General features: G+C 36.9%; 1 protein-coding gene and 1 pseudogene across 6 annotated transcripts in view; one reads left to right on the top strand and one right to left on the bottom strand.

The window, feature by feature from the left end:
• GPCPD1 (glycerophosphocholine phosphodiesterase 1) overlaps positions 1–25,819 on the top strand; it is a 45,515-nt gene that overhangs the window by 15,368 nt on the left and 4,328 nt on the right. For 4 of the 5 annotated variants that reach the window (XM_080931408.1, XM_080931409.1, XM_080931410.1 and 1 more), the window contains 16 exons: positions 2,362–2,437; positions 3,972–4,013; positions 6,132–6,255; positions 8,853–9,090; positions 13,007–13,169; positions 13,466–13,598; positions 15,311–15,365; positions 17,687–17,779; positions 18,863–18,883; positions 19,574–19,651; positions 20,111–20,150; positions 21,270–21,331; positions 22,463–22,528; positions 23,727–23,863; positions 24,059–24,194; positions 25,047–25,207. In XM_080931408.1, coding sequence (XP_080787534.1) covers positions 2,362–2,437; positions 3,972–4,013; positions 6,132–6,255; positions 8,853–9,090; positions 13,007–13,169; positions 13,466–13,598; positions 15,311–15,365; positions 17,687–17,779; positions 18,863–18,883; positions 19,574–19,651; positions 20,111–20,150; positions 21,270–21,331; positions 22,463–22,528; positions 23,727–23,863; positions 24,059–24,194; positions 25,047–25,207 — 1,625 coding nt within the window. The remainder of the gene's footprint in view (positions 1–2,361; positions 2,438–3,971; positions 4,014–6,131; positions 6,256–8,852; positions 9,091–13,006; positions 13,170–13,465; positions 13,599–15,310; positions 15,366–17,686; positions 17,780–18,862; positions 18,884–19,573; positions 19,652–20,110; positions 20,151–21,269; positions 21,332–22,462; positions 22,529–23,726; positions 23,864–24,058; positions 24,195–25,046; positions 25,208–25,819) is intronic. The other variant, XM_080931412.1, reaches the window with a different exon arrangement.
• On the bottom strand, positions 16,361–16,804 carry LOC308431635 (ubiquitin-conjugating enzyme E2 L3-like; annotated as a pseudogene). The gene has a single exon. The product of its transcript is annotated as a ubiquitin-conjugating enzyme E2 L3-like (transcript).

Raw genomic sequence — 25,819 nt, 5'->3', positions numbered from 1 at the left:
ATCTGACACCTGGCCTTCAAGGGCATCTTTAGGACATAAGTAAATCTTTTCAAAAAATATTGTAAATATTTTTGTTAGTAATATATGAGATTTCCATAGTCCTATGATTTTATAATGTGATATTTGCTGTTAATAAAATGCTTGTTACCTTTTCTCCAAAGATAACCATTCACTTTATTCCAAGAGCTTAAACTTTCTTAAATGTTAAAAGAATGAATGCTTATATTTAACATATAGATTGGCATATTAGCATAAAGGATTATAGGTTTTTGAATCATCACTGAGAGTTTAAATTTTACAATATTCCAGCACATCAGTGAAATTTAAATTGAAAATTACTTTTTCTAATGTAAAAGCCATAGCCAACAGCTTAGAAAAATCAGTGTATTTATAAATTAGGGTTTTTTTTGTTTTGTTTTGTTTTGTTTGTTTTTGAGACAGGGGTCTTACCTTGTAGCCTTGACTGGTCTGGAACTTGCTGTGTACACCAGGCTGGCCTGGACTCAGAGATCCACCTGCCTCTGGCTGCTGAGTGCTGGGATTGAAGGTGTGCTGTTTGCTTTTTACACTCTTAACACGTTGTGTACCAGCCAACGTGTATCTGCCTATAGTGAGAATGCTTGTAGACAGAAATCATATTAAACTGGCCCTTAGGACTATTCCTCACTATTCAAGTCTGAGTAGTTTAATTGTGTAAATAATAGGATTGTTGCTAAAATTGGTGAAAGTCAAGGTATTAAAATTACAACTGAAGTAGTTTTCCTATGAAATATGTAATTCACAAGGCTGTTCTTAGGTGATGCACTGCAGTCATTTTTGTTCACGGCATGCTTTAGTTCACATGTAGTACTGACTTTTGTTAAGAATATACGTCCAAACGATCTTTGAGGAAAGACAGTTTTTGGCAGCTAAGAGGTAGAAGAGTGGGAGGGAAAGGTGGAGTGAATGCAAACACCATTCAGACTTAGATCATTGAGCCTGTGCTTTCATTGCTAATCAACATGCCTGTTTTTAATGTATATATTCATTTCCCTGAGGCTTAATGGTCAATGGGAGCATGACTCTGTTTTCATGAGCACACACACCCACAATCCCAAATGTAACTTTTTAGTGTATTAGAAATCATAATCAGTATATTTTAAGATGACAAATGTAATGACAAGGAGGTATTGAGAAAGAAATTTCTTTTACTATCCAAAAATCATAGACCTCTAGTGCTATTGTAGTTTTTAAACTGTTTGTCAGTTTGAAAAAATAATTGAACTTGTTTTAAGTGCTGAAATTATGTGTTTAATAATATGCCATTTTTTGGGGTGTTTACCATTTGGTACATTATTAGATTTATCAGCAATGGAAGAGCATCTAAAGGAGTACAGTAAGCCCAAGTTATATTCTCCAGGCTCAAAGGGTTATGTTGGTAGTAACAATCCTGACACAGTGCAGTAGTACATCATTAATATGTTCTTCTGATTTTCTATATTAAAATTATCAGAGAATATATTTTTTATATTTTAAGTGTAAGTTTCTTTACTCGGCCTTGAATTTGCTCACTGGGCCTTTGCTGTTGATCCTTTCTTGTTGTAAAATTGTGTCAGCAGCAGCAACACACCATGTTTCTCACTAGTGAGAAACATGAGAACAGCATTAGGAATTGCTATACTATGATTTTTTCCAACATGAAAGCATCAAACTCAAATTTGATGTTAATTTAGTTTCCCTTTTATCACAATCATTTATTTTTCAAATTTAGTTGTATATATTCTTTTAGGATTTCTTTTGTGTTCTTTGCAAACATTGGTTACTGTGATGAGAAATGTAGTTTAGTGTTCCTCAGTAGAGGATTCCTGCAGTAATGTGTGCTATGTGATCCTGAGGTCCTTGTTCTTGTCATTCCTGCTCTCAGGCCTTTTTAGTCTGTCTTCTGAACATGCAGTCCTTCCTAGTAGAGCAGGGAAATACTAAGAGACACCCATGTCAAAGCAAGTACAGTTGATGTTAATTTTAATTTACAGTAGGATTAGTATTGGTGAAAATAAAATTTTCTTAAACAAAACAACAAAAAACCCAAACCAACACATATTATGGATAATTTGCAAATGGCTTAAAGAGTTTTGCTAACAGTTCATCTAGTTCTTTTTATTTATTGCTTTAGCTCTTTTCTTTTTAGTAGTATTTCATCATGTTTTGTGACCTGGGTACATGCCTGATTTGGGACATATAGTATTGAATAACTAGCAAGATGAGTTTCTTATTTCTTGGTCTCGTATTTAGTGTAAGACATAGGCCACAAACATCTAATGGAATCATGGTAGAAAATAAGATATAAGAAATTATTGCAGACGTTTAACTTTTAAATTGCAGACTATCGGTGGTCCATGTCAAGTCATAGTTCACAAGTGGGAGACTCATCTACAACCACGATCAATAACCCCTTTAGGTATGGGCATTAACTGCATCTGTTTGAGGCATATGCATAAAGTTACTAATGTGCTGCACAGGGATGTAATGCATTGTCAGTACTCTAGATTTCACTTAGCATTTTCATGGATCTTAAGTTCTAAATTAAATAGTTTTTATAGCCTTTATAAACTATTAGAAATGCTTGTTTGGGGGTTTTAGAGTATTAAGACTTATTTCAATCTGGAGTTGAAAGGTAATGACATTCTTACCTTTGAAGTCATGGCTTCATTAGATTTCTTGTTAAAGTTTAGAAAACATTTTAAGAATCAATTTATCAAAAACAAAATCTCTTAAAAGTTCAGCTTTGAATGCTAATAAAGGTATCATATTTTGTTTTTTAAATACTAGTAAATACATTTATTTGTTATAGCTGACATACATTCCTGTAATTAATTTAAATTTCCTCTTGGCTATGCTATATCAGTCTTTTTTGTTTTGTCTTGTTTTTGCTTTTATTTCAATTTTCTGTGACCAAAAATTTCTCTTCATACAAGTGTTTTTTAGTTCACTTTCTATGCTGAAAAGAGATCATGAAACTCATTTTACATACATGAAACAACTTGTATTTGTGAATTGGTCTGAGAAGTGCAGATTTTAGTTCCTATAGAAAATCAAAATATCTCATGCCATCTTCCTTTGGGTTTTCTTTTTATATGCTTTAATAGAGTTTTTGGTAGTTTTTATGGCAGCATCTTTAGGATTACAATAGTCTTATTGAAGTCAGCTTAATGAAAATTAGGTATTTTAAAACAGTATGCAGATTTAGATGCATCTCAGAATTAAATATATTCTGGCGTTCTGACAAGTGAACTGATTTTACTTTTGTTCTTGTAGAAGTTAATGTAACTCATTGGGAAGGTAATGATGTAAATATACAGACGATGTGCAGTTGCTGGGCAGTCTTTAGGAAACACCCCATTTTGACAGGCTTGCTTAAAGTAAGCTGGGATGAGCACTAAAGAAGAACACATGCTTTTCTAGATACAGCTTTGCATCTTTCTCTCATGATCTTGAAATGGTGAGGGCTGTGCTAATACTCTTGGTCATTCTCCACAGTGCTCTATGCACAGTTCATGCTGTTTATAAAGCTTTTGGCTGGCTGTAAGATTGTTGGGGTTTGAGGAAATTCAAACTTTAGCCAAGTTCCAGAAGAGCACCACCTAAAAATAAGCATTTTATTTGTGCCAAGACTGTTGGTTTGAGACATGAACAAGGATTGCTTGTCCAGCAGTTAGCTCCTGTATGGTGGGTGCTGAGCTTTCTCTCAGTCCTCTATGGCACCTTTTCAGGACCTTCTGTGTGTGAACAATCACTCAGGTCTGTAGAACCAACACTGCTTGCTAGTCTCCTGAAAGGAAATACTTTAGAGCTACAATAAACATGCTTATTCATTTAGGCTGCTTCATTTTATAGATGTATCATTTTAAACAGTACTTAAATTCTCAATTGTTCATTCATTCTGTATACATCATAAGTTTTTAACTAGGCTTTTTATTTTCCTTGACTTCTAGAAAGTGAAATCATTATTGACGATGGACAATTTGGAGTTCACAGTAAGTAAGACTGAATTTTGTAAAACATTTAATATGCTTAACCTCTTAACATCTTATTGAAAAAATTAACACTGAGACAGCACAGTTGAAACAGACAAGTATATTTTGTTAAATCATAGTTTCAAACTTTTGTATTAGTGTTTGGTCATTCCAGATTTTTGAATTTACATAATTATAAAGACGTATACCTGCTAAAGGAGGTGCATATGCTAGTCACTCTGAATTAATTACCTATGGTGTATGTGTTTTGAATTAATGGTACTGTACCAATAATTAGCTAAAAATATTTTTTTAAGTGAAAAGGTTAGCAAACCACTTCTTTTTAAACACTTAGGTTGAAATGGTTCTAAACCTTTAAAGAGCTAAATCTTGCTTGTAGGCAAGTTTGTACATTTTGTATGTTAAAATAATATGTTTACAACTACTTCAGATAGCTAGAATATTCTAGTAATTCTGCCTGACTCTTCACAAAGAAGAATTAACTTAGTAAAGTTGAAAATTGTTTATCTTTTAAATATGTTTAAAATGTTTTTATACCTTTCTGCTCGGGTAAGTTCTTTAATCCACAGAATTCAAACTTCCTCCAGTGGTCGGATGGTCGATGTCTGCTAGTCCATCAGGCTGCTGTGCTGCCTTGTCTCCTGGGTGCTGTCCATGAGAGTCAGAGGTGGAGCAGGGATAGAAGTGCATTTGGTCTGACTCTGAACCAGACATGAGTTGCTGGTGACAAGTGTGCTTTCTTAGCAAGAATATTTTGGCAAGCATTTACTATATGCATTAAACACAGAGGCAGTGTGTGTGTGTGTGTGTGTGTGTGTGTGTGTGTGTGTGTGTGTGTATGCCAGTATTTGAAAAGGAAAGTCTTGTATTATAACATTTATGGTATGGATACTTTTGGAACTTTACAGAGAATGTTTTGGTTGTGGTTTTCTTTTTTAGATTTCAGTTTTAGTTTTTTGAAGCAGGGTTTCACTGTGTAGTCTTGGCTTGCTGTACTTACAGAGCTATGCCTGCTTCTGTACCACCACTTCCGGTTGAGATTATTTTATTCTTAATTGTGTATGTGTGTGTTTGCATCTGAGTGCAGGTGTTCTCAGAGGCCAGCAAAGGGTGTCAAATTCCCTCAAGTTGGAGTTACAGATAGTTGTGACAAAGTAGAAGTAGAAGCCCTGTCCAGACCCCAGAGAATGGCTTTTTCTTCAGCTGTAAAGCAGGGCATATTATCTGTCATGTTAAGTGCTTTTTATGGTTAAGGTTAAAAATTGTAACATTTCTGGCTTTTGTTTTTTTTTTTTTTCACTTTTCTTGTCATTAAATTAGCTTTAGTTTTTAGGGTAAAAAAAGAAATTCTTTGATTTTTATCCATTTTTAAACAATATTGAAAAATTGATCATTTGTAAGACATCTTAAGATATACCTCAGGAGAAAAGCCTTTTTTTAAAAGCACTTCTGGTATTTATGAAAATGTAATTACCTTTAATAGCAAGTAACTTCAAGCTAAGCAGTATTAACAGCATGTACTACAACATTTGTTATGGTAGAACATATTAATGTGAGAGTTAAGACTGGCTTATCTGGAACTTGCTCTTTAGACCAGGCTGGCCTCAAACTCACAGATCTGCTTGTCTGTGCTGGAATTAAATGTGTGTGCCCTGCCATCTTTTTCTTTTTAAAATTTATTGTGCATTAATTGGTTTCACATGCATGCATGTCTGTGTGAGGGTGTCATCCTCTGGAACTAGAGTTCCAAAATTGTGAGCTGCCGTGTAGGTGCAGTGAACCCCCAGGTTCTCTAGAAGAGCAGCCAGTTCTTCTAACCACAAAGACATCTCTCTGACCAAGTGGCAATTTGTACAGACATTAATTTACTAAGTCCCCAAGTAGCTGATTTTTAGTAGTCATTTAGCATCGTTCGTTCTTTTTCAGTGATACCTTAAAGAGTATCTTTACTAGGATAACACATTAATTATTGTTAATGTTGGGGAAAGACCATTATCACATAATATCAGTACTAAAATATGAATGTGAACTAGATTTCTTAATATGTATATCTTAATATATATAACCAGAGTGCATAAAAATTTGTAATTGTATAATCCTTCCTATTTATCCCACCAGATGGTGTTGAAACACTGGATTCTGGATGGCTTACATGTCAGACTGAAATAAGATTGCGCCTGCATTTTTCTGAGAAACCTCCTGTCTCAATTTCCAAGAAAAAGTTCAAAAAGTCTAGATTTAGGTATGACCATGTGATCATTTTACTTAGGCCATTAATTTTTTGCTGTTTCTGTAGATTTGTGACTTGTGTGGATTTTTACCTTTAAAATTAGAGGGTTCTAGGATAATGAACTAAATTTGTAACCAGAAAAATTTATTTTTGTAAAAACAAGTGGTTTTTAGGCTCAAATTTCTGTAATTTCATTTAAGCTTTCATACTGTAGGGAACACTTTCAAATTGGTGAACAGAAGAGATTTGTGGTGAGAGGAAAATGGCATAAACAGAGATGAAGCTGAACTCGGCCTTTGTTATGAGTTAAGGTTTTGACAATGAAAGTAAAGGTTGTCCTGGGAGGTCCGGACTCTGGCTCTTTCCACCCTTTCCTCCTCCTCTTTCTCTTCCTTTCCCCTTTCTGCTTCCTTCTCTCCCCCTGTTTAAGGGATAGATGAAAAAGTTTTATAATAATAGTTAAATTAGTTTTTCTGTAATATCATTGAACATAAATCTGAGTAAGGTTGATTCCTTAAGATGTAACTCTTGACATTAATCATGTGGTTTTGGAACCACGAACTCCAAGTTTTGATATGTAACTAGCAAGCTTTTGATATTGTAGCTGGTACAATATGAAAGCTTAGTACAAAAGTCCATTTTTCAGTAACTAGAGACCTTGAGGTTATCTTTTAATATAAATTTATGATACTATACTCTAAATCTTTATATTTACCTAAATAAGTTATAACAAATTCCAGTCACAGGTAAGAAAAGTGAGTGGTACTTTAAACCCTGTTGTGATAGAGAGAATTTAGTATGGGTGCCTTGGCTATTTGGATATAACAAAATATAACTTTTGTATTTTGATCTTATTGTACATCCATAGTGGTGAGTCCTGAGATGACAGGACTGCTCTGCAGTTTAGTGAATTGTCTCACTGCTCACGGGGTAAGAAGTTAGTTGCCTTACTAGTACTGTTTTTCCTTGTGTTGCGCTTTGGGTACAAAATTAGTACTGAATCTTGCCTATGGATGATGGCACACAGCTTTAATCCCAGCACTTGGGAGGCAGAGGCAGGTGGATTTCTGTTAATTCAAGGCCAGCCTTGTCTACGGAGAGAGTTGTGGGACAGCCAGGGTGACACAGAAACAACAAACAAACAAACAACAAAACCAAAATAGTAAAACCGAATATTGTGTTATTCTTGTTTATACAGAAATCACTTTGAGGGTTTTGAATATTATTAGGTCATCAGACCAATTTATAAAGATTCCTTCCTTCCTTCCTTCTTTCCTTCTTTCCTGCCTGCCTTCCTGCCTGCCTGCCTGCCTGATTGGCTCATTCATGGGTGTAAAACACCTTTTTTAATATCTAGTGGACTACAGCATTTTATAGCTATTTGAAGAGATCTTTATCTTTTTCATCACAGATTACTTTTCTTTAGACCAACCCCCTCTTTACTCTTTCAATCTCTTGTCTGCTTGTTTCTGAACATTTCTGGTCTCCCTTGGTTTATACCTCTGACTGGTTAATACTTGTCTGGAACAATTCCTAAGAATTTGCTTTTTGAGAGGAGGGGCTGGTTTGAGTTATTGATGGATTCTATACTGTTTCTATTCTATATCAGAACAATATTAATAGAGTAATCTGCATCTTTAGCCTGTCACGGAGACTTCAGTTATGGCTTGCAAAAGTGGTTGGGACAGGGACCTAAACAGAGAGAGCAGTCTATATATACTAATAAAGTTCTATCATTTGTAAGTCAGATTCTATTTAAATCTAGACTGCTACTATAATCTGTTACCTTCTACAAGAACTTGTTCTCTACATTGGTAATATTTCATTTGGTGAATCTCTTAGTTGATGAAAGAAATATTTCAGACCGCAGTGTTAAAGTATCTGCATCTAATTGCCTCTCTCTAGAAGTAGACTAGTCTTTGGCCCTGTGGTTTGAAAAACTGGTCTTTGTTTTTATTGCTATGAGGCTTATTATAGATTCTTGGTTGTTTTATTTGATTAGAAAAATAGTTAAATATAGACTGCAGATAGTACTATCCATGCATAGAGACTCGGGTCCTGGCTCATGCTAGCACTAGGGAGGACGAAGCAATGGCATTATTGTGTACTTGAGTCCAGTCAGGGTTCCATAGCTAGTACCAGGCCACCATAGTATGAGACCCTATTTTCATACAAATGAGCAAAACAAAAAATTAAGAATAAATTATTCATAGAAACACAAAATAATATTTACTGTAATACTTCTCTTTATCAGTTACTTTAGTACCTGGACTCCCACTGTGGTAGAGAGGAAAGTAGGTAAGTGTTCAGTTTAAGCCCCCAGGTCTAATGTACACTTAAACATACACTGATGGACTTTGGTTTAATTTGTGTCTGTGAGATAAATTCAGCTATCATATTATCTCTAAAATGAGATCTCCCAAAAGAGTTTCTGTAGTTTGAAGGCTAAGAAATTTAGAGTTAGCTATAGTTGATAGTGTAGTAAATAAACTTGCAGGGTGGCTATTATTTGTCTGATTTTTGTTTTTTAAGAATACTTTTAATTTGTATTTGTGTACATCCTGTGAATTATTCTTACTAGGCTTCATTACTTTCTCTTGTCAATACAGGGTAAAGCTTACACTCGAGGGTCTGGAGGAAGATGATGATGATGATGATAAGGTATCTCCCACTGTTCGTCACAAAATGACCAACAGCCTGGAGATATCCTTAATAAGTGACAATGAGTTCAAGTGCAGGCACTCCCAGCCAGAGTGTGGGTATGGCTTACAGCCTGACCGCTGGACAGAGTACAGCATACAGACAATGGAACCAGATAACCTGGAACTCATCTTTGACTTTTTTGAGGTGAGTAATTAATTCAGTGAGGCAACAGACAAAGAATTCAGGCATGAGCTTATTTTTCTACATGGTTAGATTTTGCTTCTTAGAAAAATTTGGAAGAAGAGACTGTTTCAGTAGAATTATATTTTATTTATTTTTTATTTTTATTTTTATTTTATTATTTCTTACTGCTTTATTTTTTTAAAAAAAGGGATACATTTACAGATTTTTAAAGGCATTTTGGCATAACTTTATATAAATAATTTTGTCAGCACTTAATTCTTTTAGAGGTTTGATAGCATGCCTAGAAATCCCACTAGTTACCATAAGCATGAAGTACATGTAGGACAGAACGTAACATGGAAACAGATTTTCTTTTTGTGTATAGATTAAGCATAATGATCTGTGAATTGCCACAAGGCTATTATCTTAGCTCTTGGAGGTCCAGGTGTACCACACTCTGAGAGGGTACTATACATTTTTTCCCCCCAAGGAGGCTTTCTTTGCTTTTCTTGAGCTTCATATAGTCTGTGAGTTGTTTCTGGGGTGTTCAGAGCTTTCTGGGGTTAGTATCCAATTATCAGTGACTGCATATTATGTCTGTTCTTTTGTGACTGGGTTACCTCACTCAGGATGATATTCTCTAGATGCATCCATTTTCTTAGGAATTTCATAAAGTCATTGTTTCTGATAGCTGAGTAGTACTCCGTTGTGTAAATATACCACAATTTTTGTATCCATTCATCTACTGAAGGGCCTTTGGATTCTTTCCAGCTTCTGGCTATTATAAATAGGGCTGCTATGAGCATGGTGGAGCATGTGTCTTTGTTGTATGTTGGAGCTTCTCTGGGGTATATGCCCAGAAGTGGAATAACTGGGTCTTCAGGTAGTACTATGTCCAATTTTCTGAGGAACCGCGGACTGATTTCCAAAGTGGTTGTACCAGTTTGCAACCCCACCAACAGTGGATGACTGTTCCTCTTTCTCAGAATCCTCGCCAGCATCTGCTGTCATCTGAATTTTTGGTCTTAGCCATTTTGACTGGTGTGAGGTGGAATCTCAGGGTTGTTTTGATTTGCGTTTCCCTGATGACTAAGGATGTTGAGCACTTCCTTAGATGCTTCTCAGCCATTCAATATTCCTCAATTGAGAACTTTTTGTTTAGCTCTGTACCACATTTTTTAAAAAATAGGATTGTTTGATTCTCTGGTGTCTAACTTCTTGAGTTCTTTATATACCTTGGATATTAGGCCTCTATCAGATGTGGGGTTGGTAAAGATCTTTTCCCAATCTGTTGGCTGCCGTTTTGTTTTCTTGACGGTGTCCTTAGCCTTACAGAAACTTTGCAATCTCCTTAAGTTCCATTTGTCAATCTTTGACCTCTGAGCATGAACCTTGGTGTTCTGTTCAGGAAAATTTCCCCTGTGCCTATGTGTTCTAAGGTTTCCCCCACTCTCTCTTCTAATAGTTTCAGTGTACCTGGTTTAATGTGGAGAGCTTTGATCCACTTGCACTTGAGCTTTGTACAAGGAGATAAGAAAGGGTCTATTTTCATTTTTCTGCATGCTGAGTGCCAGTTGAACCAACACTATTTGTTGAAGAGGCTGTCCTTTTTCCATTGAATGTTTACAGCTCCTTTGTCAAAACAAGTGACCATATATATGTGAGGGTTCATTTCTGTATCTTCTATTCTTAGAATTATATTTTAGATCAGGACAAGATGTCTATGCCTATTAAGTAATATAAACATAAATCTTCCAAAGAACCATGGATTGATTTAAGAGGGTCAGGCAGCTGTGTACCCACTGATGGATAACCAAACTGAATCTCTCATGGTGGAAGACTTTTTTCTCTTAATGAGGACTTTGTAGCCCTTCCATGTTGGCCTTGAACTAATATGTTGTTAAGGATGACCTTAATTATAGGCATGACCTCTAACCCAGTTTCTGTGGTGTTATAAATGGGAACAAGGCTTCATGCATGCTTGACAAGCATCTCACTTGAGCTACAAATGTATCTTTTATTATTCAATTTACTGTGGTGGTAACTTTATTTTATAACATGGTGTTTAGATAGTGTTTGTGTAGGGATGTGGTTGAGTATTGGTAAAATTCGCATGCCATGTGCTCCTGTGGAGGTTAGAGGACTCTTAGAGATTTTGTTCCTTCTGTATGTAGGTGTCTGCTGTTTAACCCAGGTTCCCACATGTACTGATTTTTTTTTTTTTTTTTTGGTCAACTTCACACAAACTTAGACCTACCTCCAAAAGGGCATTCTAATAAAGAAAATGCCTCCATAAGGTTAGTCTGTAGGCATGTCTCTGGGCATTTTCTTATTGTGCTACTTTTGGACAGGTGGACTTGGGTGATATAAGAAAACAGACTGAGAAAACCATGAGGAGCAAGCTTGTAAGCAGTGTTTGTGTATGGTCTCTGCTTGAGTTTCTGCCTCTAGGTTCTAGCCTTGACTTCTACCCTGACTACTCTGGATGTTGAACTACAAGTTATAAGATGTTATAACCCCTTTCATCCCCAAGTTACTTTACTTTAGGGCATCATGGTCTATTATCACAACAACAGAAAAGTAACTAAGATACTACTAGGCTTTCATACCTGCTAAGCCATCTTGTTTCCAAAAAGTTAGTAAACCCAATGACATTTTACATTAGAGATTGTTAGCTTTTTGCTTCCTACAAGGTGTACCTGACCTGTAGATTATATGTACTGGTTCCTTAGCCTCTAATTCTTTTGCCTTCTGCTGGTTTCTTTTCTTTTCTTTTCTTTTCTTTTTTTTTTTTTTTTTTTTTTTTTGTTTTTTTTTTGTTTTTTTTTTTTGTTTGGTTGGTTTTTTGTTTGTTTGGTTTTTGAGAGAAGAGAACATATCTGCACAGTGGTAGTACTTAGCCACATTTCTTGATAGCAACAGAATAATTCAAGGTAGCTTAAACCTATTGAGTAAAACTTGCTACATATAACTAAAAGTTGTAATGTTTGAATTACTCATTTTGATTGTGTTTTTAGATATTATTTTGTGGGTGGCTTTTTGACTGCCTCTTATTAGTAAGATAATGTAGTTACTCTGTGATCATATTTCTTAAAACAGTTCTAACTGTAAGATGATAGGAATTTGTAAAAATATCGTAAAGTTTAGGTTGAAATTTTTTTATTACTTAAGTGCCTCAAGATGTTATTAAAAATATGCGCCCTACTTTGCCCTTTGATTAAAGATATGTGTCCCATACTTGACTATATCATGTGTACATTTGTCTCTGAGATAGGGTTTCATGTAGCTTAGACTAGCTTTGAACTGCTGTAGTTGGACATGACTACCTGTTTCCACTTTCCAAATGCTGGGGTTACAGAAATGCACACCCATGTCTGCTTTTATCCAGTATTGGCAATCAACCTAGAGCTTCAGCAATACTTAGGCAAGAACCCTACCAACTAAGCTTGTAAATTTCATTCTCACCAGTTGTCTTCAGTAGGCTCCATGTTCACTTTAAATGTTTTGGGGGTCTGAAAATTTAAAAATTCAGGGCAGCCCAGAAAGGTGGCTGAGTGGTTAAAGAGCCCTTCTATTGGAGTGGCCCAGTTTCTAGTGTATGGGTGGCGCAGCCCTTTACCTCCTGTAATCCAGCTCCAGGATTCTGACCTTCTCTTCCGGCCTCCACAGGCACTGTATTCATGCATTTACCTCCACACACAGATTCATTTAATAACTAATTATTAATTTAATAGATTTTTGCATAGTTTGATGCATAGCTCAGTGTTGCTAAGCCTGACATGAGTTTACTCCCTGCCACTCACTTGATAAGAGACCCAACTTTGATAAGTTGTCCTCTGACCTCTACATACATGTGATACTTGCATGACAAGTATCTTCGTTTTTCCCCACATAGAATTTTTTTAAATGTAAATGTATTTAAAAATGTGTTTTTTAGGAAGATCTCAGTGAACATGTAGTTCAGGGTGATGCTCTGCCCGGACACGTGGGCACCGCGTGCCTCCTGTCATCTACCATTGCTGAGAGTGGGAGAAGTGCTGGAGTCCTGACTCTTCCCATCATGAGCAGAAATTCCAGAAAAGCTATAGGCAAAGTCAGAGGTAAGTTTGGGAAAAACAGATAGGCGGTACAACCAAACTAAGGTTATGCCAAAATTCTTATTAGTTTAAGTAGAGTATTTAATGTGAATGATAAAGGTAAACTACTTATTATTTAATAGTACAATAACACTTGGAGGAGCATAGTTACTGAATTCCTGTGCTTACTCTGAACCAATTCTTATCTTGATCTTTTCCTGTTTTATAAGAGTTTAACAAATGCCTTTATGTACTTTTCAAATGCCTTTGAGCTTAGAGTGGCCTTTAATCATGCTCCTCCCCCTTTTTCCCCATGGAAGTTGATTTTATCATCATCAAGCCATTACCAGGATATAGTTGCTCTATGCAGTCTTCATTTTCTAAGTATTGGAAACCAAGAACACCACTGGATGTCGGACACCGTGGTGCAGGGAACTCGACAACAACTGCCAAGTGAGTTGCATATCCGGGTATGGATTACTATTCAGTGGCCTGAGGTTGGTAAGGTTAATGAGATTTTACCTGTTATGTCAGAAAGTGCTTTCTGTTACCCTTGAATTCAATGGTGATGAGAAAGGAATTACTGTTTCAATAGAAACAAGGTCTTTCCTGAGGTAATGCTCAATCTTTTTGATATTCTGCCTGCATAATGAAAAAAATATTAAAAATTGAAAGCCAGGAGGGTTATTTCAATGCAGAGAGCTTTTTGGCCTCTTTGTTATCACTCTTGATTGTTGCTCTTGTAAGCTGCTGTCTGGGCCTCAGTTTCCTCACCTGTGGAAGGGTTGATCAGGATTGTCCTTAGTGATTCTTTTCTCCAGAGCTGTGTGGATAGAAGTCTAAGAGTTAAGCATAGGCCTCATCAGACACAAATAACAGCCTAATAAAGTTGTGTTTCTCTCCCAGTTTTGTAAACCTGTCAGTGTTGTAATTCATTGCTTTAGGCTTTCTACTATAAAATCTAACCCTGTTTTAAATGGTAGTCTGTGTGTATGCATTCATGTATGTGACATACTCATGGAATATGGAGGATGCCAGATCACCTAGGACTGGGGTTACAAGTTGCTGCCAGCCATCCAGTGTGGATGCTAGAATAGCAAGAGCTCTTGACCAGGGAATCACATCTCTAGCCCCCACATCATTGTGCCATGGCAGTGGTGACACACACACACCTTTAATCCCAGAAGTTTGGATAAAGGGCAAGTGGAACTTTGTGAGTTCAAGGCCAACCTGGTCTGCAGAGCCAAGGCTGTTCTTTCCTACTTATACTGTACTTACTACTTAGACTTGCGTGTTATTACACCAGATGTGAAACAAAAACTCAGTTTCTAATAAGTTTCTAAACAGATTCTGAGGTTGCTTTGGGACTTATAGTTATCATTACGATCTCTTAGGTCTCCAAACCAAGTCAGCTTACACAAGTTTCATGTTAATAACTTCTTTCCTTGCCTGAGTGTGTGTGTGCGTGTGTGTTTGTGAGTGATATGTATGTATGCCCATGTGTGAGTGTACAGGTATGGGGGCCTCTACAGTAAGATATGGGATGTCACTCTCCACCTCTGACACCAGGTCACGCACTGAATGTGCAGCTAGTCTGGCAGCCAGCAAACCCTAGCAAGCCTCCTGTGCTTGCCTACCCCACTGCCTACCCCACTGCCTACCCCGGCAGCATGGGTTCAGGCCTGTAAACCATGCCTGTCTTTCTTCTCATGGGTGCTGCAATCTAGACTCAAGTTGCTTTCTATTGAGCTTTCCCTCCAGCTGTCTCCTTAATGAAAATTACCCTTGTTGGTTTATCAGTCATCCCCACTCCGTGTTTCCCAGTAGGAAGTCATTTGGAGGCTTTATAAGTAGTTCATTTCTTTTCAGTTTCTTTGAACCCTTAAAAAGGGTGTTTTCCTTAATAGGGCACCTTTTTTTCCCCCCAAGAAAAGATTCAAGCACAGCAAAGCTATGTATCATGGTGTGCAATATATGTCATTGTAAATAACAGAGCTTGTGGTCATGAAATAAGTGCACATACCAGCCAAGAGTGTTTGAGCACAGTAAAATTAGCCTCAGCACAGATGGGTCCTGCTTTCAGTGTTGAGAATGTGATGCATGAGATTGGCTCACTACAGTGTTTCTTTTCTTTAGTCCTTGATAACAGCATTTCTTTATTTCAGGCTGGCCAAAGTACAGGAAAATACTATTGCTTCTTTAAGAAATGCTGCCAGTCATGTAAGTATCCTTTCTTTGAGATAGAGACAGATAAAAAGAAAACTATCCTGGAAATGTTTTAAGTGAAGAATAAAAATATATTTGGTATTTGTGTTTAGATTTGTGAATATTTACATGTAAATAAACAGAATAATTATGAAAGCTTTAAAAACGTGTGTGTGTGTGTGTGTGTGTGTGTGTGTGTGTGTGTGTGTCTGGTTTCCTTAAGAGGCCAGAAGGTGTCAGATCCTGTACAACTGAGAATTAAATTACCACCATTTGAGAGCTATCATATGGGTGCTGGGAATTAAACCCAGATATTTTGAAAAAGTAAAAAATAAGAGCTTTAAACCATTTCTCTCTACACTTGCACACATAAACACCCCCTCCCCCTTTGGAGACTGGGTCTTACTGTCTAAAAAATAGCAGAAGGTGGCTTAAGACAAAATTAGTTCAGCAAGGCTGGCCTTGAACTTTGGTCTTTTGTTTCTATTTCTCAAGTGCTATGATTATTACAGTATGAGCCACCGTATCTCTTCCTTTTTTGAGTGAGATTCCTAATGCTTGGTTTTTACTTTAGAAATAATGCTAATAGACGGTAGTGATTTTATTTAATACTTTACTGCATTTTATTTTGTGGATGGGTGGGTTGCTGACCCTGTCTATGTGTAGAGGTCAGGGGACAACTTGTGGGAATTGGTACCTTCCTCCCATCATGTGAGTCATTGGGCTTGGTGCCAAGGATATACCTACCCACTAATATTTTTTCTATCTGGGGATAAGAGGGCATCTTTTTTTTTTTTTTTTTTTTGAATTTTTTAATCCTTCTTTACAAGTTACCTAGACTACTTTTGATTAAGAAAACTGTAGAAAGTTAGTAACTGCCACAAACAGACGCCAGTTGGTGGCACGTGTCAATTTCCACAGAGTCCTTCTTTGCGGGGTGTCTGAATGCACTGCTCGGGGTCTCTGCTCAAACTTGCTGGAATCACTCATGGCAGATTTTAGTCCACAGGTCACTTTTCCCCATATTTCTTTGTAAATTCTTAAGCATTCTTACGGAATTTTTTACGGTCCTTAGAGTATTCTTCAGCTAGGTCAGCCCGGAGTGGGTGCTCAGGCTGGGGGTCGTTCACCAGTGCTATGAGGGACTGGGTTACTTGGTCAGTCTTGGTGGCTGGCTTCCACTTTCCAGCACTAATTACTGGCAGACAGACCTGCCCATTCTCATCCATGTTAGGGTGGTAGATCTTTGTTTTAAATGTGGTCTTGGGTGGTTTGAATGGATACTGTGCTGGAAAGTTGATTTCAGTTCTGAAGGCTCCCTTATCATATGGAGGGCTGTCAGGAACAATCAGCCCTTGCTAAGTGAATAAATTAGCTTAATCACCCTGGAAGTTTTTCATTCCACATTTGCAGATCTCTTCAAGCTCCTTCATCAGCCTCCTGCTGGCCGCCATCTTGGATCTGGTGCTGAGGGCATCTTTTTTTATTCCTACAGTTTTTTACAGTGCTTTTTATTTCCCAAAGTAATGTAAACTGGAATTAGTGGTATCTTATCTTTAATCCCAGCACTTTTGAGTCAGGAGCAGGTGGCCTGATAGCTGTACAGTTAAATCATGTATCAAAAAAGTTAGTATATAGTTTTGTCTTCTTCTGAAATGATATACTAATCCACGGGTATACTGGACCATAGTTTATAATTTGTAACTAGTTTTAGTTTATTATGTAAAGTAAAACTAGGAAAATAAGACTTCACATGTAGGTGGAACCCTGAGAAAGTGGTGTTTTAAAAAAAAATTTAATGTGTATGTGCAACATGCACCTGCCTGCTGAGGTCAGAGAAGAGCATCCGATCCCCTGGGGACTGGATTTGTAGGTGTTTTCTGAGTGACCTGACCTGTGAGCTGGGAACTGAACCTGGACCCTCCACAAGAGGATAACTCCCACGCCACCTCCAGCAAGTAGTCTATTGTGATTATTTTTTAGTTTTTTGAACTGTACTTCTCGGGTGACTCCAGGAGCAGTGAGGAAGTTCTGTAGCATATTCTCATTTCTCACTGGGGTTCAGTTGTTTAGCTGGAGTAATAGAGGGAGTTCTGTGCTCCTGCTCAGTGCACTGAAAGGGCAATGCCCTTAAGGCTGTCTCACTGCTTCTTAGTGCTGTGAGTGTTTGCAAATGGATCAGGATACCCCAACACACACCTTTTTTGGCCAGGAAAAAGTTGTGCTATTGGAAAACAGAAAATCGTGGAGATCAATTAGCCATGTTGGAAAAGTTTGAAGTGAGATCTTCATGAAGAGGTTTTATTGTATAAATTTGCTTCCTTTTCTTCTGTCAGGGTGCAGCATTTGTGGAATTTGATGTCCACCTTTCAAAGGACCTTGTGCCTGTGGTGTATCATGATCTTACCTGCTGTTTGACTATGAAAAGGGTATGTTGGCAGTCTTGTATTTTATACTTTCTGTTTGTTAGAGTTAGTGAATTCATTTACTTAGTGAATTACTACCAGATCTTAAGTCTTTATAGTATTGGGAGATGGGTCTGTGGGATAATGACTTTTTCCTGGAGACAGGCATCAGTCTCACTGTCATTGCTTTTTGATGTTACTGACGAAGGGACATGCCAAGTATTTTTATGCATTGGCCCCTTGGGTACAGTATTGAGACAGAAGAGGAAGAGTTCCCCATGACTCCACCCATTTCTGCTTCATCTCTTAAATAATCAGCTGCCATAGTTTAGCCAAAGCTACAAGGGACCACAGTGGAGTGGTGTGACATCAGAAGCAGAAGGCCTCTTATTCAAGGAAGGCTAGGTCAGAGATGCAGGAATTGGAGGGCTACAGAGCAGTGAGACACAGGTGCAGTAGAAGCAGTAAGAGCATCATTGAAGAATCCATAGTGAGATTTGAAAATGCACGTGGAATCCTTAAGACTTACAGTATTTGTAGTATTATACATTCTGACCTGGAGCCTATACATGAGCCAAAGATTTTATAAAGGACTTAGATTAGGAAGGTTTGTGTATCAGTTTCAGTGATCTGTTAAGCCAGTTTGTTGCTATTGAACAGTAAATTTGACAGGATAGCTGGCTCTACTTGCTTAGCAGATAAGTTCTAAGAGCAGACCTAGATTAAGGGCCCTTTCTGTCTTTGTGGAATAGTATCTGGGCAGGAGAGCAATCATCTGTTCAAATGAATAACTAAGGAGCAATGGTAAAGGTCATTTGCTACAAGAGAATGTTATTGCTTACATAGCTTACTGAAGAGGATTTATTGATCCCTTGTTTTCGGCAGTTTGTCTTGCTGTGAAGTTGAATCCAAATGAGTTAATGGGGGAATGAAAGTAGTGAATAGTATATATTTTTATTTTTTTAAGTTAACCATTTTCATGTAAAAACAATTTACCATCCGTTAAAAATGCAAGTAGTTCAGAAGATAAAACGAATGACAAATCTTCCTTCCCCTTCCCTTCATCTCATTCCCTCATTCTTAATAGTTTCTTGTGTGTCCTTCCAGAAAAAATTTGTGCATACACAGGTTTGTACCAATGTTCATGAGTGAATATATTTTCACAATAATTTTTAATGTTGAGTTGATGTATTGTAGTGGTACTTTAACTCATTTTCTTAAAGAATGGTACTTCCTACAGTATAACATTTGATATGGCTTTAAAATGTAGATTTGCCTACATTTTAAATACATGCTACAACGCTCTTAAATATTGCTTATAGATGATCAGAAACATTTTCATAGAATTTTTTGTGTGTGCACCTGCCACATTTAGTGTAGTTTAAATATTAAAAGGCTTTTAAAAAGCATTTTTAAAGTATGATTTGCAGCATTAAATCGCTTATAGTACTTGCATGTTGAGTTTCTAGGCATGTAGCATGAATAAGTGGCAAATGAAGTGGAAACCGCATGAAGGAAGCAATAAAAATGCCCAACATGCTCTGTCATGGGTGCTTCTTCCCTTCCAGATACCTGCAGTAAAACAAACAGAAGCTCAGAAATGAGAGCCTTTGCCCAGCATGTGAAAGGCTGAGGGCTCTTCTGGGACTACAGGGGAAAACAAAATAGAAGAAGAGCTCCGTAGTGTTGAGTTAGAAAGACTCTTTTATGCATGGGGTCATGATACCTGAGAGCTATCTTATTCTTAGCAAACTGTAGGTGTATGTAGTACAAGCATTGAAAAATAGTAAAACAGATTTATTTCTTTTTTTTTAATAGAAATTTGAAGCTGATCCAGTTGAATTGTTTGAAATCCCAGTAAAAGAATTAACATTTGATCAACTCCAGTTACTGAAGGTATTAATAGTGACACAAAAAAATGCAAATTTCCCTTCAGCTTCAGTATGGCTCATGCTTGTCTGATTTAGTAGTGCTCTGCACATAGGAATGAGTGTACATTCAACATGCAGTGGTAGTTTTATACATACTAGGATATTGGCATAATTTGTTATTTTGAATGATTTCTTATCTTATCCCTATTAGATACTTAAGGTTACTAATAGTTTTCTAACTTAGTTTTTGTATCTTTTATCTTTCCTTAGGCTTTTGGTCATGTTTTTATGTGCATGTATACAAATAGAAAGTGCACACAATGCTTAGTGTTGTTATTATTAAATTATTATTATTAATTATTAAACTGGTAATTCCACATTTTGTCTATTATAGCTTGCTAGCTTTTCAAATTACTTTTATGTAATGGCTTGCATGAATTATGGGTTTTTTTTTCTAATTGTGTTTTGTGTGTTTGTTTTTTAGCTTTCTCATGTGACTGCATTAAAAACCAAAGACTGGAAACGTATGTGCTTGTTTGGAAGTATTCTTTTCATTGTATGATTGGCACAGATATATTTGTATCTTTGGTCATCTCTGTGACTGTAGTATTGGTCCATCTGAATGTAATTTCGTAGATGAGAACTGATTTTCAACTAGAATGTTACATTCAAATAAGCATTTCCCTACTTTCTTTAGTTTTATGTCAGTTCTTTCCAAAATTTCTTAACCATGACAAAGTAGAGTGCCTCTCAGGCACAGATGCCAGTGTCAGTTGAGTCAGCTCTATCCTCTAGCTGTGATGGATGATGGCAAGTCACTGTGTAGTGCCACTTTTTATATTTCTCTCTCAACACAGCTCAGTGATTTATGTTTAGCCGGAATATGTTATCTCTCAAAGGCAGGACAGTGGTTTCATAGTCCCGGAGACTGACTTTCACAGTGTTCTACAAGGGACATGTACTCAGTAGTGTACTTTGTGAAAACCACATGGTAACTGTCTTTGTGAAGGGTTATGTGGTACTTTAGACACCAAGGTTATGTGACTTTATAGTCTTGTAGATATCTTATAAGTATAAACAAAAGTAAATTTTACCTTTAGTTATTTAATTAAAAATTAAATAAATATTAATAACTAAGAATTCTAAAATAACTAAAGTTTTTACCTAATTTTAGTTTTAAAATACATTTGAACTGTACATGTGTTGATTTTTGTTTTTCTTTTAAGAAAAGCTTCTGTGCTTCTTAATGTAAACTATTTTGGATTATTTATTTCTGAAGCTGGAACCCAGGGTTACATTCATGTCAGGTTAGCTCTTTACCAATTGAGCTACAGCCCCAACTCTTTCATCTGTAATTTCTGAGCTGGTTTTGATACTTCAAATTCTACCAAGAGATGAGTTACTATCTACTATTCAGAGTCATCATAACTGTTTTTATATGAAAATAATTACTTTTGGGGCTTACAAAAGATGGTGTTTACATGAAATATTATGAGTTAATCCTTTACTAGATGCTTATTTAGAAAATAGAGTTCTAACCCTACCCCTTATCTGGTGGGTTACTTCAGTGCACAGGTTGTCCTATGGTTTGGGAGAAGATCTGCTTTAGGGTCATTTTTCTTATGAGGCTTCTATAATTTCAGAATCTATGAATGAGGAGGAAAATTGTTTTTCTGAAAACCAGCCATTTCCTTCTCTTAAGATGGTAAGTTCCTTGAGGGACACCTGGACAGGGCTATCTCATTATCTATCTGCATGAATGATTTCTTTTTACTCTCAAAGTCAGTATCAATGTAAGCCTATGGGTGCTTTTGAGAAGGCAGGGGTGGTTGAGGCATTTTATCTCAGGCTGCCTAGGTTCTTGAACTCCTCAATTTCCTGCCTCTTTTCACTGTGAAAAGATCTAAAACAAAAAACACACCTCTCTTGACTTCTGTGAGACCAGCCTGATCTCTTGACTTCTGTGAGACCAGCTAGGGCTACATAGTGAGACCTGGTCTTTAGAACAATGATTATGATAATTTAAAAGCTGGAGACAATTTGGACAGTCTCAGAAAAGTCCTTATAGATGCTGGAGTGATGCTAGTGTACTTGGACAATGATCCCCACTTTCAAGTCAGTTCTTTGTGATTAGGCTTCTGTCCATGTTGTTTTTGCATTTGGTGTGTCAGTAGAAATTTACTTAGGACCTCATGCATTCTAAGCAAGCACTCTGCATCATACTTTTAATTTCACAGCTCTCTCTCTCTCTCTCTCTCTCTCTGTGTGTGTGTGTGTGTGTGTGTGTGTGTGTGTGTGTGTGTGTGTGTGTTAGCCCTTTTGATTTATGGACCTCAGAATAATATGGTGTATATTCTGGGGGTGGGGTGGGGCTGATGTTATCAATCAGCATTATATTTGTTGAACAACAATACCTTTAAAAAAGCTTAAGTGGTTTTCATTTTATCTTAATTTAATTCAGATATATAAACATATCTAAATACAATTCAGAAAGTGTGGCTTAGGTTAGGGCTGGGATTAGGATAGAGTTAAATGTGAGAATAGGACCTTCAGAGTGACCTGTAGCTCACTTTGGATTTTTTAAAGGAATGACAGAAAAGGTTTTAGGTTATGGGTCTTTTGTGTGGTAATTGAGTTGTCAAAGATATTACTTGAATCTGCTGCTTATTTATATTTTGATATTAGTAAAGTTAGTAGTTCATGATGACAAGAAAATATTGGTAATATAGTTTAACTGATTTTTGTAATTCTGTGTTTTCTCCTTATTTTGCCATCCATCTTACCAAAACAACACAATTAATCATCAAAAAAAAAAAAAAAAAAAAAACCACTGTAGGTTTTAGAATCATTGCCAGAAAACGTTGGATTTAATATAGAAATAAAGTGGATTTGCCAACACAGGGTAAGTACTTTTTTTGTTACTCTAGTTTTTTTTTTTTAATGGGATTAAGTAAAACTGAAATCTTGCATTATTGGAACACATTGTTTGCTGGTCCTTTTAGAATTGAAAAAGAACTATTTTGTTTATGTGTGAAGACGGGTGTGGGTGCCACGATGTGCATGGGAAGGACACTGTTCTGTCTGTGGAGATGTGTGGTGCTGTGGTACATGGGAAGGACAGAGCAACTCTAAGACTGTTCTCTCCTCACCGTGGACTTGGGAATCAAACCCGGGTTGTTGGGTAGCAAGTACTTTTACCTCATTATGTGTGCTCTGCAGCATATACATCTGCCTGCCTGAAGAGCGCATCAAAATTCCCTACAGATGGTCGTGAGCCACCATGTGGTTCCTGGGAATTGAAAGCAGGACCTCTGGAAGAGCAGCTCACTGTTCTTAACCACTGAGCCATCTCTCCAGCCCAGCCCTGCACATTTTAAATAAATGGTTAAGGGTCTTTTGTGGTGATAATTGAGTTATCAAAGACAAAAATAAATCTATGAATACTTTTTAATTTCTGAATATAATTAGAAGTTTTGGTATATATGTGGCCTGAATACATATTAATAAAAACAGCAGATAGTCAAACTCTCACTAATTTTTTTTTGTTTTCCTAAACACTTTATTTTAATACTAATTTAGGAGAAGAAATTTCTGTGAATGTTTTAAATCAATCCTAGAAATGAAATATTACCCAGAACTACTTACTGAGAAGAGAGTAGAGGGCCAGGCATTTTCTGAATGCTGAGCACATACGTAGAATAAGGACAAAATAAGTTTGAGAAGAACAGTGGTTAATTAACTGTTGGGGTGGAGGGTATTCACTGCTCTCACAGAGGATGCAAATACAATTCTAAGCACCAGGTTCTCACACTGCTCATAAACCACTGTTATGGCCTCCAGGTATCTGAGTTAATGTGCACATGGAATTTAGAAAGTAAATCTTTTAAAGATAGAACTAATTATTGAATGTATTTGTGCCTAGAGGACACCAAAGGGGCAACTATGTAAAAGATGGATATGTTTCTGTCATATTCTGGGATGCTTTTGGGGAACACATAATTACATTTTAAATGTTGGGCGGATGGTTGTTGAGGCTGTATCTAACTTTGCAGCTCCAGCATGTATCGTGGCTTCTCAATTTTTTTCTTTTTTTCTTATAGGATGGAGTATGGGATGGCAATTTATCGACGTATTTTGATATGAATGCATTTTTGGATATAATTTTAAAAACTGTTTTAGAAAATTCTGGGGAAAGGAGAATAGTATTTTCTTCGTTTGATGCAGATATTTGTACAATGTGAGTAATAATTCTGTATTCTTCGTAGCTAGGATTTGGTAGGCAGTTTTGGGAGGTTATCCATGTTTTCTTCTTGAATAGGGAGGAGCATTTGTTTGTCGAGTGCATGCCACCACTCCTGAATGTGTGTGTCTGTATGTTTTAATGGGTTTTAAAGTTTCACAGTAATTTTGTTATCTCATCTTGTCTATTTAGGGTTAGGCAGAAGCAAAACAAATATCCCATATTATTTTTGACCCAAGGAAAGTCTGATATTTATCCTGAACTCATGGACCTCAGATCTCGGACAACACCCATTGCAATGAGCTTTGCACAGTTTGAAAATATTTTGGTAAGTTGTCTTAGTCAGGGTTTCTATTCCTGCACAAAACATCATGACCAAGAAGCAAGGTGGGGAGGAAAGGGTATATTCAGCTCACACTGTCCACATTGCTGTTCATCACCAAAGGAAGTCAGGTCTGGAACTCAAGCAGGTCAGGAAGCAGGAGCTGACGCAGAGGCCATGGAGGGATGTTACATATTGGCTTGCTTCCCCTGGCTTGCTCAGCCTGCTTTCTTATAGAACCCAGGTCTACCAGCCCAGGGATGGCACCACCTACAATGGGCTGGGCCCTCTCCCTTTGATCATTAGTTGAGAAAATGCCTTATAGCTGGATCTCACGGAGGCATTTCCTCAGCTAAAACTCCTTTTTCTGTGATAACTCCAGCTTGTGTCAAGTTGACCCAACACAAAATAAGCCAATATAGTTGAGCTTCAATTTTCTTTTCATATAAATGCCCTGTGTGTTCTTCAAGTGCTCTCATACTCCCCGGTCCTCGAAACCTTTTTTTACATGCACATTCATGATCAATAAATAGATTAAATACAGCTTGCTGAGTGTTGCTTGTATGTAAGTCCTCATTTTGTTTTAGATGGTATTAAATATGATTTCCTGGCTAGAGGTTTAACTAATGTCAAGTAGAGAAATGACAGCGATTGTACATTTAATGTGTGATTATAAATTACATTTACATACTTACATTTATACATATAGAATCCATTAAATATGAGAAATTATAAGGAAAAAAATGTGTTCACTTCTTTTTTGCAACCCTTCTAAAGAGCACTAGTCTGGAGTCTGGTCATTTCTTATTTGTTATGACTACATGTTTTTTGTAAACACTTAAAACTTTTTCCTTCTAGGGGATAAATGCCCATACTGAAGACCTTCTTAGAAACCCATCCTATGTCCAAGAGGCAAAAGCAAAGGGATTGGTCATATTCTGCTGGGGCGATGATACCAATGATCCTGAGAACCGAAGGAAACTGAAGGAATTTGGAGTAAATGGTCTAATATATGATAGGTACTTGATTTTTATAAAAAAAAATTTCCATGGAATTGTTCAAAAGTGTAATTTTAACTGTTACATTTATGTAATATAAAATTATGTAGTTTAGCCTATAGTTTATCTCAGTACTTGTGACCTTTTCCCAGATGTTGAGATGTCAATAGCTACTTCAACCCAAATGTGTAATTTGCCTTGGAATGAGGCCACCTGCCTCTCCCACACCTGCTGTCTGTCAAAACTTTTCCTTCATTTGTCTTAGTTAATTTCTGTTGCTATGAAGAGGCACCGTGACCACGTGGGGAGTGTGGCAGCAGGCAGGCCTGGGCTGTCAGCTTATTTCTGATCCATAAGCAAGCAGGAGGCAGACAGATGGACAGAAACACTGTTCCTGGTGTGGACTTTTGTAACTTTCTTACTGCCTCAACATGCAAGGCCATGCGTACCTCCTAATCCTTCCCAAATAGCCTACCAACTGAAAATCACACTTTCTCATTCAAGCCACTATGCTGATCTCATTGAATTCTGTGGTTTTTTTATATCTTTACACATTACCAGTGATGTTTGTATCCAATTCAGGACATTTCCCTAACTTTATAAACTTTCATGTTTATCTTGATCACTGCATAA

Source organism: Micromys minutus (assembly GCF_963924665.1).
Source record: "Micromys minutus genome assembly, chromosome: 17".
NCBI classification, from domain to species: Eukaryota; Metazoa; Chordata; class Mammalia; order Rodentia; family Muridae; genus Micromys; species Micromys minutus.
The sequence above is the reverse complement of the archived record's forward strand: the minus strand, read 5'-3'. Positions and strand labels throughout refer to the sequence as shown.